General features: G+C 46.1%; 1 protein-coding gene across 2 annotated transcripts in view; it reads right to left on the minus strand.

Moving 5' to 3' along the window:
- The window catches only part of Nup85 (nucleoporin 85), an 18,308-nt gene extending 2,342 nt beyond the window's left edge, over positions 1 to 15,966 (minus strand). Inside the window, exons 1-16 of one of the 2 annotated variants that reach the window (XM_048452019.3) lie at positions 15,810 to 15,966; positions 13,690 to 13,783; positions 12,163 to 12,325; positions 11,454 to 11,524; positions 11,170 to 11,213; positions 9,561 to 9,630; positions 7,160 to 7,281; positions 5,228 to 5,362; positions 5,007 to 5,129; positions 4,695 to 4,826; positions 4,482 to 4,588; positions 1,684 to 1,767; positions 1,480 to 1,545; positions 1,165 to 1,316; positions 219 to 336; positions 31 to 131 (exon numbers count right to left, since the gene is read on the minus strand). In XM_048452019.3, the coding sequence (XP_048307976.1) occupies positions 31 to 131; positions 219 to 336; positions 1,165 to 1,316; positions 1,480 to 1,545; positions 1,684 to 1,767; positions 4,482 to 4,588; positions 4,695 to 4,826; positions 5,007 to 5,129; positions 5,228 to 5,362; positions 7,160 to 7,281; positions 9,561 to 9,630; positions 11,170 to 11,213; positions 11,454 to 11,524; positions 12,163 to 12,325; positions 13,690 to 13,783; positions 15,810 to 15,842 (1,615 nt within the window). In that variant the 5' untranslated portion in view covers positions 15,843 to 15,966. The remainder of the gene's footprint in view (positions 1 to 30; positions 132 to 218; positions 337 to 1,164; positions 1,317 to 1,479; positions 1,546 to 1,683; positions 1,768 to 4,481; positions 4,589 to 4,694; positions 4,827 to 5,006; positions 5,130 to 5,227; positions 5,363 to 7,159; positions 7,282 to 9,560; positions 9,631 to 11,169; positions 11,214 to 11,453; positions 11,525 to 12,162; positions 12,326 to 13,689; positions 13,784 to 15,809) is intronic. The other variant, XR_015003889.2, reaches the window with a different exon arrangement.

A 15,966-nucleotide genomic window follows, 5' to 3' on the forward strand; every position in this document is an offset into this window, starting at 1 on the left:
ATACTCATGGAAAAAAATGCAGAGACTCACCAAGAAAAGTCAGTCGATCACTGAGCATCATGGCTGGGCCCAGGTTGTCAATGAGATCCAAATCAGAAAAGCAGCCTCTTTCACAATAATCCCTGAGGAATCTGCAGGACCCAACCCAGAGGCTAGAGCAGCAGTACTAGGCCCTCCTCAAACTCCAACCTCCCAGCCAACCAGAAAGCTGCACCCACCTGTCAGATACGAGTGTGGCAAAAGCAGCATCTTTGGCGCGGATGCTCCAAGAGAGGGCAGAGCCCAGGCGATTATTACGGACAGCCTTCATGGCCAAGATTTTACAGATACTTCGTACTTAGGAGTAGAGAAGACAAAATGCAAAGTCTTACAATCCCTCCCGTGAAGAGACGTGTGGGGACAGACATGGCCTTGCTACAAGCTCATTACAATCTAAAGTACTATGGGCTCAATGTACAGCTAAGTGAAAAGAACCAGAAACTTTATAGTTTAGTCTGTAGACCAGGCTGGCCTTGAACTCAGAGATCCACCTGCCTCTGCCTCCTGAGTGCCTGGTCCATAGTCTACTCTTTCTGTCTTCACTCTGCTCAGTGTCACAAGCGACCCATCTACTAGACTAGCTTTCTCAGTCTTTGTGCTTGAGAGGCAAAAAAAGGTTTTGGTTTTCCCCAACATAATAGTTCCACCATTATCTGTCCAAAGACCACAGAATCAACCTTGCTTCCTTCAGGTCATGGTTTAAGTGTGCAAGTGCTTCTTACTCGGCAGTAGTGGGAGGACGAGGACAAAGCTGTGGACACCTGTGCCTGGCACTGTGGTCCTGCCCAACTTCCCTGCTGCTCCAGGTTTTGCTGGTAGCTACCACCCACTTACACTGACATATGACTCTCAGCTCTGACCACGGATCACATGGAATGTGAAAACTGGTAGATCTTTTCTAAAAGCCAAAGGGCTGATTTTTCTAGTTCTTAACAGGGCAATCCCAGAAATGAAAGACTTAGAAAAAGCCACCACCTCCCTGATGGTGGCCCTGTGTCTGAGTTTGTACAGACACTGTCTCTCCGCTGTAGTGGTAAGGTAAGGTGTCACAGTGTTTGGGAGCTGTTCTCAGCCTACACATGCCCTGACAAACCAGAGGACAGTTGGGGAGAAACCTGAAATCACCTTGTTCGGTCATCTGCCGCTGCTCACAGATCCTCAGCACCTTCAAGGCTTTCTGCTCTGTGTTGAGAGGAATCCGCTCAATGTGCAGCTCCAAGGAAACTCGGCCCAGCTCTGGGCAGTAGTCAAAGTAATCCACCCCCAGCTGCCACAAGCTGAGGACAAGGAAGGCGGATGTTGAGAGGCTAGACGGGCTGCCCTTTGGCTGTGGGCACTGCCACCTGAGGCTCATCCTCCCAACTCCTCAAAACCAGCGAAGAGAACAGTGAAGCGCCACTGGCACCCACAAGGTCTTTACCATTTGTGGGGCTTTCCTACCTGTGATGAGCAAACAGTCCTGAGGCATATTCCAGCAGAAGGAATTCTCTCATGTTAGAACCGAAACTGGAAAAAACAACACAGGACTGCAAGCCTACCCACTGCAGGGCTCCTGCAACCTAACCTGCTCCAGTGCATTCCACCCTCCCTCCCTCCGAGGCCTGATGACGTAAGAAAGAGGATCAGTGCATTTGGCCAACTTACTAGAGGTTGTGTGACTGGAGGAGTCTGCAGTGATCCAAAAGGTCAGTGAGGTGAGCTACAAACCACCAGTTGCTCAAGGCAATGCTGCAAATCCAGAGATCAAGGGAAAAAGGAAGTCAGGAAAGGGACCAAATCACATGACTGAGATGAGTAGGAAACCCACATAAGCTATGCTCTAAAAAGACAAAGATTGGGTAGAGATGGTTGAGGGAAAGGCACCTGATGCCAAGCATAACCTGATTTTAATCCCCAAGACCCACATAATGAAGAGAACCAACACTCAAAATTTGTCCTTGGACCTCTACTGGAAATAACAGGGTATATATATATATGTGTGTGTGTGTGTGTGTGTGTGTGTGTGTGTGTGTGTGTGTGTGCATATATATATGCATGTGCACATGCATCACGAACATAGGAAAAAAAAAGAGGAAAGAAACTCTTGGCGCTGTTGACACACATCTTTGATCCCAATGCTTGGGAAGCATAAGAAAACAGATCTGAGTTCGAAGTCAGCCTGGTCTACAGTGTGAGTTCCAGAACAGCCAGGGCTACACACAGAGAAATACCCATCTTAAAAAGCCAACCAATCAAGCAAAAAGACTGCTCAGGTCTCCTGTCTGACCACATGCAAACAGATAATGGCTTCTTTTGATGAGTTGGGGATTTCACTGGAGCTTAAGAGCTACCTTGTTTATACTTGTTTCCATTTCAGGACAATCAAAAAAGCATTGCAAGAAATGATATACTTAGGAAATAGCCAGGCTTGTAGCTCAAGTTTACAATAATCCTTATAATAATAGAGGGTCAGGAGTTCAAAGGCCAACCTTTACTACATCACAAATTTAAGGATAGCCTGGGCTGCATGAGACCCTATCTCAAAAAAATAAAGGAAAGAAAAGAATCTAGAAAGGGGCTGAGAGATGGTTTAGCAGGTAAAAGGCCTTTGCCACCAAGGCTGAAAAGTTTGATTCTTGGAACCCACATTATGGAAAGAGAAAATTGACTTCAGAAAATTGTCCTCTGACTTCCACATGCATGCTGTGGCTTTTTGTGTCTACTTGTATACACTTGCACACATAAAAACACATAAATGTAAGATAAGAAGAAAAATCTAGGAATAATGAACGTATTATTAGGCGCCTACTGAACATGCACCCACTTTCGAGGAGAGTGCTTCCCAACAGTTTAATTTCAATGAGCTGGGTCACTGAACTGTCATGGCTGGGATTCATAGCACTCACCCTGAGTGTATCCCTCACTGAAATGAGCTTTAACTGAAGTAGAGAGTGTCCAAGATAATCAAAGATAACCCTTCCTGCCTGATGTTGTGATCCTCTACTAGGGAAATGGAGACAAAAGAATTAGGAGTTTAAGTCCAACCTTGGCTACACACTGAGTTTGATCCCTGAGTTACATGGAACCATGCCTCAGAAAACAAATCTCTTGTAGGTGTGGTGGCTCATGCCTTTGATCCTAGCACTTGGGAAGCAGAGACTCTGTGAGTTCCAGGACAGGCAACATAATCTCAAACAAAACAAATAAATGGAAAAACTTCTCTATATGTAGTGGTTAAGCACCTGGCTGTGTTGTGTTGTGCAGAGAATTGATCTGCAGGCTGCTGGGAAAGAGGAAGTCTGGAGTGGCAGCAGATAGCCTTGCTTAGAACACAGACCTGGATTTGCTACAGTAGATCTGGACAATAGGAAGGATTTCCCTCCTGCTACCATGTTGGATTTTTTTGGGGAGGGCGGAGGGGTGGGAGAGGGTTTTAAGACAAGATTTCTCTGGGTAGCTTTTGTAGTCTGTCCTGGAACTCGCTGTGTAGACCAGGTTGGCCTCAAACTCAGAGATCTCTTGCCTCTGCCTCCCAAGTGCTGGGATTAAAAGTGTGCGCCACCACCTCTGGTTGAGACCTGAGTGAGCAGTCTTAAATGGTCATGAGGACACTAGAGATAGGATTTCAGTGGGTGATAAGGACTGTTCACAAATGAAATGTAGTCAATCAGCTTACAAAGGAACTTAACAGGCTATGACCCCTGCCTCCACCTTCATCATGCAGGGCACTCCTCCCTCTGGAGGACACAGCACTCAAAAGAACCATCTGGAGCTAAGCAGGGTGGCTCAAACCTGTTCCCCAGCAGCTGGAAAGTTGAGGCAGCACTGTTGGCCTGCCTGGCTACACAGTGAACTCCAAAACAGCCTAAGCTACTGTGTGAGAGACCCTGTCTCACTAAACGACAGGTGCCATCACTACAACAGAACACAACCCTCAGAAGAAAATGCACCTGTCAGTACCTTCACCCAAGACTTCCAGCCTGGTCTACAGAGTGAGTCCCAGGACAGTCAGGGTTACACAGAGAAACCCTGTCTCAGAAAAAAGAAAAAAAAAAAATCTAAAAGACAATACAAAAAAAAAAAAAGAAACAGAAGAACTAAAACTAGAAAAGAGTGAAAGAGTAAGAGGAGGCCGGGTGGTGGGCACACACCTTTAATCCCAGCACTGGGAGACAGAGGCAGGTGGATCTCTGAGTTCCAGGTCTACAGAGTGAGTTCTAGGACAGCCAGAGCTATACACAGATAAACCCTGTCTCAAAAAAAAAAGGTATGAGGAACAAGACATTGTCAAAGTGAATGGAGACGATGGCTGCTGTAGATTTAATGCTGCTGAACTGTACCCCTTAAAACAGTTATAATCACAGGGTGTGGTGCAGATGCCTTTAATCCCAGCAAGGAAGGAGGTGGAGGCAAACGATATCTGGGAGTTAGAGGTCAGCACAGTTAAAGTGAGGCGGCCTTACCTGCACTCCTTGATCACTTGGTGAATATCAAATTCAAAGGCTGCCATCAAGATGTTGTCCAGGGGCTCTGGACTGCTCTCACCTCCCAGGAACATGTTCAGGCTGGACTGTGGAAGGTGACAGCCCACTCAACCTCCATGATGGAAGCAGAGACTGGGGGTGGGGGCTGGGGCAGGACTGAAGAAAGCTCTCCTCTCCCTGTCACTCACTCACCTGGGCATAGAAGTGCAGGTCAATGGGTTTCACTGTGGGGTTGGAATACAGCAGCCTGGTCACTAGGAAATGGTACCAGTTGCTCAGAAGCTCCTTGTGCTCCAACAAGGTGGCCTCGTCCCCCAGCATGATCTGAGGAGAGACATTCTCTGAGCTCTCCGCTGACCGCAGCCGGGCCAGCTAGACACTAAAAGCTCCCTCTTTGCAGTCAAGTGACTTGATAGCCTTCTCCAAAGAGAAGCCAGTTCCTTGCCATCTGTGATGCCAGGGTCCCAAAGGAAGTGCCAGCCCCTCCACCCCCCTGCCCCACACCTTGCAAAGAGACTCCAGGCGGGGGCTGGCTGCGAATGTGCTGTCTTGCAGGTGCCGCTCACACTCCTCACGCCAGTGCTGCCACTTCAGCTCCAGCTCCGTCAGCGTCTGAGTGTTGCCAGGCTAGGGGAGAGAGTGGCTGTGAGACACTAAGCGCCCAGACCTACATGTTCCCTGACCCCGATCTCGAATACCGGGCAGGAAGGACGGCTCCCACGTACACTGAGAATGGGCATTGTCCTCATCAGGTCCCCAAGGATGCGGCACATGCCTGCAGAGGGGGGGTTGGCATCAGCTTCTTTGGACAGCATTTGCCTGGCCTCATCCAGCCGGCCCTGAAGCACCAAGACAGTCACCTGCAAAGAAATGTGGAACATCAGCCCAGAGGCGGGCTGACTCCTCCAGGCCGCCCTTAGCCCAAGTCAGCAACTTCTCCCTCCTAGCAGTAACTCCCAGTCACACCCTGTGCTGGCGGATTTTATACCAGCTTGACACAGGCTATCTGTAGTCATCGGAGAGGTAGGAAGCTCAACCAAGAAAATGCCTCCATAGGATCAGGCTGTGAGTAGGTATAGAGCATTTCCTTAATTAGTGATTGATGGAGAAGCACCCAGTCCATGGTAGATGGTGCCATCCTGGGCTGGTGGTCCTGGGTTCTAAAAAAGCAGCCTGAGCAAGCCAGTAAGCAGCACCCCTCCATGGCCTCTGCAAGTTCCTACTCAGTTTAAGTTCTTGCCTTGGCTCCTGTCAATGCACTATGGCCCTTTACCTTCCCCAAGTAGATTGTTTGTTTGTTTATTTGTTTGTTTTTCAAGACAGGGTTTCACTGTTCAGCTGTTTAGCTCTGGCTGTCCTGGAACTTGCTTTGTAGACCAGGCTGGCCTCGAACTCAAGACAGCTTCCTGCCTCTGCCTCCTGAGTGCTGGGATTAAAGGCGTGCGCCACGACTGCCCGGCCCCAGGTTGCTTTGGGTCATTGTGTTTCATCACAAGAATAGTAACCCTGACTAAGATATTACCCTTCAGCAAACTGTCAGTTATAGGATAGCTGGCAAATGGTTTTAAATGTTTTCATTCGTGTGTGTGTGTGTGTGCACATCTACATAGCTGTGTATCATGAGGTCAAGAGGACTTGGATCAGGTTATCAGCTCTATTACTCTATGTCTTACTCACTTGAGACAGGGTCTCTCACTGAATTTAAGAGTTAGGCTGGTGGCCATCCTCTGCTTCCCACTTGGATTACAGGAAACCACAATACCCAACCCTGTCTTTAGGAAAAAAAAAAAAACCTCCAGGCCAGTAGAGCTACATAGTGGGACCTTGTCTCAAAACCCAAACCAGCCAGGTCGCCAGGTGGCAGTGGTGGCACACACCTTTAATACCAGCAAACCAACAATCAGGAGGTAGTGACAGGTGGATCTCTGTGAGTCAAGATATCTAGGCACTAGGCCAGCCTAGTCTACAGAGTAGATTCCAGGGACAGTCAGAGCAACCAGAGCAAAGAAACCCTGTCTCAAAGAACCAAAAACAAATAAACAAACAAACAAAACACCAACCAACAAAATAACTAAGGATATTCTTTTCGTTCTGTGGTGCTGGAGACTGTGCTCTGGCAGATGCTGGCAGGCATTCTAGGACACCACACAAGCCCCTGATCAGTGGTCCTCAACCTTCCTAATGCTGCAACCCTTAATACTGCAACCCTCATGCTGTGGTGACTCCCACCATACAGTTCCTCCACTGCTACTTTCTTCATGGCTGTGATCGTGCTGTTGTGAGTGGTAATATAAGTATCTGATACGCAGGCCATCTGACATACCACAGGATGAGAACCTGGAGCAGTCTACTGCCTCAAAATGGCCTCTGTGCTCATCTGCCTCCATCCCCACCTTAGTCCGCAAAGCATCTTCTCTTCCTCAGGTCTACAGACAAACCAAACTTCCTTTCCAACAGCAAGTTTACCAAGCATTACTCTCCATGCTACATTAGCTCTGGAGCAGAGAAGGAAGATGTTAACTGCCTCTCTGATCATAAACTCAAAGCGCTGAGCCAAGGCCAGGAGCAGGAGCAGTCTGCCATCCTACTGCCCCTGCCGGCACCAGGACACAGAATGCACTCAGAAGGAAGAAGGGGCCAGCCCACATCATACTCACCAAGTTCCAGAAGCTGTCATGCTTGCTTGGGTTATCACTGCCCAGAACATCTGCTGACAAACTGTCCACCTCGCACACGTGCAGTCGGACCCAGTCAAGAAGATGAAGGAGGAGAGGGCCAGCTGAAAAAACAGACTCATGTCACACACAGACCCCAGCTTCATGTGCAGCAAGTTCTGCTTTGCCCAAAGTACAGACACTGACGTTAAAGCAAAAAACCTGACTGCAGCGGGGTTTATCTCCTGCAGCTGGGGAGGAAAAGTCAAGAAGCTTACAAATCAGTCCTCCCTCTCTGCAAGGCAAGACCATCTTTCACTGGATCCTGGAAGGGACAGAACCTGCCTCAGACTTTACCGCTCTCCAACATCAGGTTTTTGCTGTTGTGGAAACAAGGTTGTATTCTAAAGCCCAAGCTTGCCTTGAACTCTAACTTGTGCCTCCCAAGTGCTGGGAGTGTTTAGGAATGTCAGCATTGTAAGGGGATGCTACCACATCCTGCCACAGCTGGATTCTTCACAAATATGGAAGGCTGTGTGCAGTGTCTTGAAATGGCTATTTGATTATTGGCATTAATGAGATGGTATATCAACGGTGATAAATGCACTTTTCAAAATTTATTAGAGAGGGGAGGTATCTGAATAAGTTTGTGTTGTCGCTTTGAATTTTTGGTGTTGGGGAGTTATTTTTTGTTCTGTTTTGAGGATTTTGCTGGTGATTATTCTTTTGTTTGTCCTTTTGTTGTTTGTTTGGTTTTTTTGAGATAGGGTTTTTCTGTATAGATTTGGCTGTCCTAGCACTAACTCTGTAGACCAGGCTGGCCTTGAACTCACAGAGATGCGCCTGCCTCTGACTTCCGAGTGCTGGGATTAAAGACGCGCACCACCGCCTGGCTTACCTTTTTTTATGAGTGTTTGTTTTGCCTGCATGTATGCAGTACCCAAAAGCCAGAAGACAGCAACAGACCACCCCTGGAACAGGAGTTACACAGGGTTGTGGGTCATATTAGTTCTGGGAAACAAATCTGGGTCCTTTGCAGGAGCAGCCAGTGCTCTTAAATTATGGGCCATCTCTCCAGCCCCGTCTTGTTTTCTTTCTTTTTTTCCCTTCTTTTTGGAAACAGAGTCTCACTAAAGTACATCTGCCTGGCCTGAAATTCAGAGACCCTCCTGCTATTGAGATTTAAGGGGATACTACCACCCCTTCATTTTTTTAAAAAAAAAATTTTTTTGTATTTATTTTATTTTTATGTGTATTAATGTTCTCCCTGTAAGTATGTCTTTGAGTAGGTGTCAGATCTTGAAGTTACGGACAGTTGGGAGCTGCCATTTGGGTGCTGGGAATTGAACCAGGGTCTTCTGGAAGGGCAACCAGTGCTCTTAACCACTGAGCCATCTCTCCAGTCCCTTGGGTTTTTTTGGGGTTTTTTTGTTTTGTTTTGTTTTGCTTTGCTTTGTTTTTTAAGGTAGAAGCTTACTATGGATCACTGACTGCTCTTTATGTAGAACAAGCTGGCCTCTGATGGGATTAACTGCCCACATCACCACACTGGGCTGGTTTCTGTCCTCCTTTTCAGGCAAGACCTTGCTATGTAACCTAATGGCCTCTACCTCTCAATTAAGTCAGCTTACAGGAGTGTGGGTGAAATGCTGAGCTGGGCAGAGGTAAAGGTTATACGTAGTCACGGGAAACAGCAAGCTAACAAACAAACCGACAAACCACAGCACCTGAACAGAGGACAGACACTGGATGGGTCACAACTTAATTCAAGATCAAAGGAATAATCCCAATTAGTTAGGGAGTGTGTCGCCAGTCCTGATGACCAGCCACAGCATTCTTAGCCCTTCTTGGCTGTACATCACCTAGTCCCTTCTAAAATCCCTTCCACTTGAATTGAAGACAGTACATATATTGAGCATTCTCTTTTATGCTAGTTGACTATTTTTCAGTATTTTTTTTTCTTAATGTGTGTGTATGTTTTGCCTGCATGTATCTGTGCACCACATTCATGACTGATGCTAGCAGAGCCCTGCATGAGCTCTGGATCCCCTGGAACTAGAGGTATAGAGGCTTAAGGGCCACCATGCTGAGAACTGAACCAAGGTCCTATAAAAGAGCAGTAGTGCCCTTAATTGCTTAATTAGCCCCACACAGTACTTTTGAAGTGCCATCTACCTAATGCTGTAAGTTCCTAGAGGCTCTCTATGTAGGACTCTTCTTGTGGTGGCTGATGAAATGGCCCGTTTCTGTGGCTGCTCTGTCCTTGTCTCTGAGAGCAGCGCAGCTCCAGCCTCTGAGCAGCAGCACAGAAAAAGCAGCACAGCAGAGAAAGGACAGAGGCTGACAGGGCCCCTGTGATGCTATGACAGAGTTAGCCTGAGCGTAACAAACAAACTGGGCTTACCTGGGGCTACTTCAATAAAAAGAATCTCACACAGGTTCCAAATGAGCTCCATGGCTGACAAAATGGAGACCTAAAGAAGAAATGGAGACAATTTTAACAGAAAATATTATTGAAATCTGAATGCAAAGCAAAGAAATATAATAGAGCCTGAATCACAAATCCAACAGTCACTGATACTCCTATGGAAGATTTCCCACCAGATAGACCAGGATTGGAATTTAGATGGCGAGAGAAAAACCTGCATAATTCAACTGGTGATGGTGGGACACACTTTAATCTTAGCACTTGGGAGGCAGAAGCAGGAAGATCTCTGTGAGTTCTGGCCAGCCTGGTCTACTGAGCTAGTTCTAAGACAGTCAAGACTACACAGAGAAATCCTGTCTTGAAAAACAAAACAAAAAAACAAAAAAAAAACAAAAAAAGAAAGGAAAACCTACATAATTCTAACACATGAATTTATTTTGATATGAATTAGAAAAGTAAACAAGAATAACATACTTATGCTCTTGACAAATTGTGGCTAAAGAAGGAGCATTGAGTAAAAGGAAGAGATAATTTTGAGAAATTTTTTCAATAAATTAGATAAATAGGCAGGTAGGTAAGTAGGTAGATAGATAGATAGATAGAAAGAAAGAAGTTGGAGCAAGGGCAGTGGTAAACACCTATGAACTTGCACTCTGGAGACAGAGGTTGGAATGTCAAGGGTTCCATGCCAGCCCGGCCTGTAAGCCCAGCACTTGGAATGTGAGGGTGGAGGATGAGGACTTCAGGGCAGCCTGAACTATAGAAGATACTATTATCTTATATATTAACTATATAAGAAACAGAGTAAGCAGAGAGTGAGAAAGGACGTTCAGCATCCTCGTCTGTCCTCCACATGCATGCACGGGGCAGCTGCATGTCTACACACTCAATAAATACAAGAATAAAAATAAAGGGGACGTATAAATTGAGGGAACATAGCTTGGCAGTGACAGTATACAGCCTTAGCACCCTAGGGAACCGAGACCGAGACCTGGTACTGTAAAAGCTGAAGAGCAAAGCCTGACTAAGACCCTCCCACATAAGATAAAGGGGACCTGGACCCTGTCCTTAGGAAGATGAAGTCGTGCCCCCCCATCACCATGCTTCAGTTCAGACAAACATCATCACTCCTTGAACCTTGCTTCACAGGAAAATGCACCGTACCAGTCTGAGATTTATTATCCCTATTCATCAGTTATAAAAACCCTGGGATTCCACTAAGGAAAGAGAGTCCTGAATGTCACCTTCTAGTCCCTACTGAATTATAACCACTTGCTGCTCAGCAGAAATGCCGAGTTCATGAGACTAAACAGTAGTCCCAAGAGCTCAGCTCTCTGCTACCAATGACAATGCACCAACACCAAGTGCTCAGGACTCATTTCCCAAAGAAAACGAAAACAGATCCTGGGTTCCAATGAGCTAGACCTTGAAGAAAACACCAGTACTTTTGAAGCCACACTTGCCACCCCAAAGAGCTGCTGCTCTACCTGGAAAGAAGAAACCTGCAACAGTGATTCCAAAGCCACCCTAGACACGGAAGACACAGAAAGATACAATGTTGCCAATGAAAACAGCTACCCCTTACCTGGCTGCTGAACTGCCGGCCACTGACTGGATCTTTAGCAGCAACTAGCAGAATACAGAACATCTTAAGTGAGCACTCAAGCTGAATTGATTCTAGTCAATCTATTAGCCCTCCTCAGCTCAGCACGGTTTTGTTCCCTCTCATGTTTGACACCCACCCATTTTCTTTGGAAATGCTCATAAGTCAAACCAAGGCCCCACTTTGAACCGCACAGTATACTCCTTCAAGGCCTCTAAGAGAAAACAGCACCTGATACTTTCTTCAAATACACACAAGGTCCTTACCCGCAACCTGGTGCATTTCTTCCATACAGGCCCGGATGACAGAGCGGTAATTTTTACTTACTCGAACCAATCTGCAAAGAAATGAAATGACATACAAGAAGACATTAAAACAAAATGGAAAAAGGCCAGGTGGTGGTGGCCCCCGCCTTTAATCCCAGCACTCAGGAGGCAAGGTCTTGCTATGCAGCTCTGGCTGGCCTGGAACTCACTATGCAAACCAGGCTGGCTGCCAGCCTTTTTTTTTTTTTTTTTTTTTTTTTTAAGATTTATCTATTTATTACATATAGAGTATTCTCAGTATTCTGTCTGCATGTATGCCTGCAGGCCAGAAGAGGGCATGAGATCTCATTACAGATGGTTATGAGCCACCAAGTGGTTGCTGGGAATTGAACTCAGGACCTTTGGAAGAGCAGGCAATACTCTTAACCACTGAGCCATCTCTCCAGCCCCCAAGACTTACTGGGTTTATGAGCTTTTCTATGAATTCCTGCTTCATTTGTATGTGTCCCTTGTATGTGCCCATTCCCCCCCAAAAAAATAAATAAATAATATACATAAAACCCAGTAAGTCTTCCAACAGTATTTACACAATCAAGAAGTGTCATCCTGGAAAATACACAGGAGAACCAGGAATCCCTCTGTCACTCACAAGGATAAGGATGCATTTTACTTCATCACGGACTTCAGCATCTACCAGCACCCTACTTACTGAGCTTTCCTGGATTTTCCGGTCAATTCCTCCTCAATCCTTTGCAGGCCAACGAATATTCCATGGGATTCATTGAAGAGTTTTCTCAAAATCTGAGAGTAAACATCTGCATCTTTCCGTACGATATAGATAAAGGGGCAGCTCGGCGCCGTCTCTGATTTGTCTGCAACAGAACAGAAAAAAATTAACATTTATCATTTCCCCCCAAATAGAAAGCATTCTAGTATTTAATTCTTTAATTAAACTGGCAGAACATGGAGGCACATGCCTGTGTACTCTGCACTTGGGAGATTAAGGCAGGAAAATTATAAAGTATGAATTACTAGTCCACATACTGAATTCCAGGCAGCTAATTCTACCTTAAAAGAAAAAAAGATTTTTTTTCCAGAGGATGGGAAATGTTGAGATGGGGTCTTACTCCATAGCCAAAAATGGTATCAAAGTCTTGGCAAGCAGGGTGGTGGTGGCGCACGCCTTTAATCCCATCACTTGGGAGGCAAAGGCAGGCGGATCTCTGTGAGTTCGAGGCCAGCCTGGTCTACAAGAGCTAGTTCCAGGACAGGCACCAAAAACTACAGAGAAACCCTGTCTCAAAAATCAAAAAAAAAAAAAAAATTAAAAACAAAGTCTTGGCAATCCTCCTGCCTCGGTTTCCCAAGTGCTAGGTTTACAAGCAGGCAACACAACATGGTTTCCTCTTTTTGGTGATATTGGTGATCTAATTAAGGGTATTGCACATGCTAGAGACGTTTATCACTGAGCCACTGAGTGATATCCTGTTGTAGCCTGGGTTTTTGAGAAAGAGTCTACCAGTATATCATAGGCTAGCCTGGAATTCTTCATCCTCCTTCAGTTCTGCAAGCATTGCCTGAATCCTGAATTTGCTTCAGCCTAAGCAACACAGCAGGACTCTTATCTAAATGTCAGTTATAAGACTGAAAACATGGTTTGGTGGTCAAGAGCACTGGCTGCTCTTCCACAGGTCCTGAGTTCAATTCCCAGCAACCACATGGTGGCTCACAACCATTTGTAATGAGATCTGATGTCCTCTCCTGGTCTGCAGGCACACATGCAGACAAAACGACAAAATAATGTATACAAAATAAATCTTAAAAAAAAAAAAAAAAAAAAAAAAAAAACCACACACACTCAGGCTGTTCTTCTAGAGGACCTAGGCCCAACTCCCTACATCTCCACATAACTAGAGCGCTAGTTTCTGAACCCAACGCCCTCTTCTGGTCTCTGCAGCACCTAGCACACCGATATGCATGTAGCCAAATACCCACACACAAAAAATAAATTTAAAAATTTTTAATGTCGAGTGTAGCAGTTCACACCTCAAATCCAGCACTCGAAGCTGAGGAAGAAAGATGTAGAATTCAAAACTAACCCAGGATACATAGCAAGACTGTACAAATTCAAGCCCACTACATAGGTGGACCCTATCTCAAAATAACAAAGCCAAAAGTTTCAAAACTAAAAATGTTGCAATAATTTCAGTTTCTGCTCCAAGTGAACAAGAACTACCTTTTTTGTTGAAGGTCGTTTCACACAGGAGCATCTCCCCAGGACCCCAGTCAAAACACATTTGCTTCTTCTTGGAATTCACGCCTGGAATCCACTAGGGAGACAGGAGGCACAGGGACAGTTACTCCTAGGAAGGGTTTTCTTCTCAGCCAATGTGTAATCATAGAAGTACAGAGTCAGGCTGGGCAGGGGAGAGCACACCTTTAATCCCAGCATTCAGGAAGCAGGAGGACCTCCGAGTTCCAGGCCAGCCTGGTCTACAGAGCAGGACAGACAGGTCTACACAGAGAAACTCTGTCTTGAAACACCAAAAAAAATAAAAAATAAAAAAATAAAGGCGGAGAGATGGCTTATCAATTAAGAGCACTGACTGCAATTCTATAGGAGTCACGTTCAATTCCCAGCACCAACATAACAGCTCACAACTGTAACTCCAGTTTCAGGGGACCTGACACCCTCAAACATACATGCAGGCAAAACACCAGTGCACACTGGGCAGTGGTGGCGCATAACTTTAATCCCAGTATTCGGGAGGCAGAGGTAGGTGGATCTCCATGGGTTCCAGGCCAGCCTGGTCTACAGAGCGAGTCCCAGGACAGGCTACAAAGCTACAGAGAAACCATGTCTCAAAACACAAACAAACCAAGGCATATAAAATAAGAATAAATTATTCAAAAAAAAAGAAAAAGAAATCCATAATCAGAAATGCTAGTCCCTGTGCCCAGGTGTGTGTGGCTGAAGACAGCAGGTCTGCAGGGACACTAACAGTCCCTACGGAAGCAAGATAGCTTAACTGGGTACCTCAACCCATTGCGCTACTTCTCAAGAAAAATGCCTAGTATAGCAGAGTACACCTGCACTTACAAGCCTGAAGCAGAAGGATCATTAAATCCCAGGCAAGCGTAGGTTACTCAGAGGGGAAAACAAAACAAAAACACTTAACTACGTTAAAAGAAACTCCCATCAGCCTGTGTCACCTCTGCTAACAATGAGTCTAAACGTTTCTCTCCAGTTTAGAGCAATCCCTCTGAACCTTGGTTCACGTTAGCTGTAGAAGCAATACAGTTATAGGCTATCTAACCTACAGAGTTAAACCCATAAACAGGAACCAAAAGGGAAAAGTTTCTCCTAAAAATTAATTTATTCACGGGCTGATGAGATGGTTCAGCACCACTAAATGGTTTCCAGAGAACAGTTCAATTCCCAGCATCTATGTGGCAGCTCACAACTGTCTGGAACTCCAAGATCCAACACCCTCACACAGACATTCACACAGGCAAACATTAAGAAAGATAATTTATTCAGAAGATAAACAAAACACAGGAGATTCAAGTCCCACTTGCTGCCACCTTTTTTTTTTTTTTTTTTTTTGAATCAAGGCCACAAGCCGGCCTTGAACTTCTGATACTTCAGCACCCACTTCCCAACTTCCCAAGAGATGGAGTTACGCCCTTGCTTTTGGAGAACGGTTTTGCTAGCCTCAACTGGTGAGTCCCCAGCTTCAGCCTCCAAAGTCCTGGCCTTAGAAAGGGGCTTCGCAACTGGCTATGAATTTATCACAGATTATTGACATCTGATAAAAAGATGCTGGAGTGAGGGTCCTGAAGTTAAGTGTATCTAATGCTCTTGCAAAGGACCGGAATTCGGTTCCCGACACCTACGTTAATTAGACGGCTAACCACCACCTGTAACGCCAGCTCAGGTGGTATCTGATGCTTCTGTGCATATTCTGATACGTACACATAAAACTATTTCCCAAGTCCAAACGGAATAGAAAACAACCCTACAGAAACTGGTAGTCTAGACTCTCCCGAGAATGAATGACGCATGGATTAAGCCTCGGGCTAGGACAGCAGGAAAGGTAGAAGCTAACGTGGGGCTCACGGCGAGCTCACTCTAACGCCCGAGGGGAAAACTAGAGAGGTAGAAAGGTCAGAAAGACAAAGGTTGAAGGGGATGTAGCAGGGCCTCCGCGGCTGGGCTGAAGCCTAGGGACCACCAGAGCCCAAACCGAGCCCCCAGCTAATTTGACATCCCGGACGGTGGCAACTGAGTCCCGCAGCAAGGAAGGCAAGCCTGTTCACACTGCGATAAAACAAGCCTCTCCCGGGAGCCCTTACAGTTACTGCGGGCTCGCAATCTAGCTCCTCCATAGCGCCGTGGCCCTGCGAAGCCGACCTCGCCGCGCTGCCGATGCTCTCCGCTCAGGCCTCCCGCTCGCAGCCAGCTGCCAAACAGGAACCCCTCCAGGGCGGCTTCCGCAGTGCCTGATAACCC

Source organism: Myodes glareolus, chromosome 9, assembly GCF_982192425.1.
Source record: "Myodes glareolus chromosome 9, mMyoGla1.1, whole genome shotgun sequence".
In the NCBI taxonomy this organism is placed as follows: Eukaryota; Metazoa; Chordata; class Mammalia; order Rodentia; family Cricetidae; genus Myodes; species Myodes glareolus.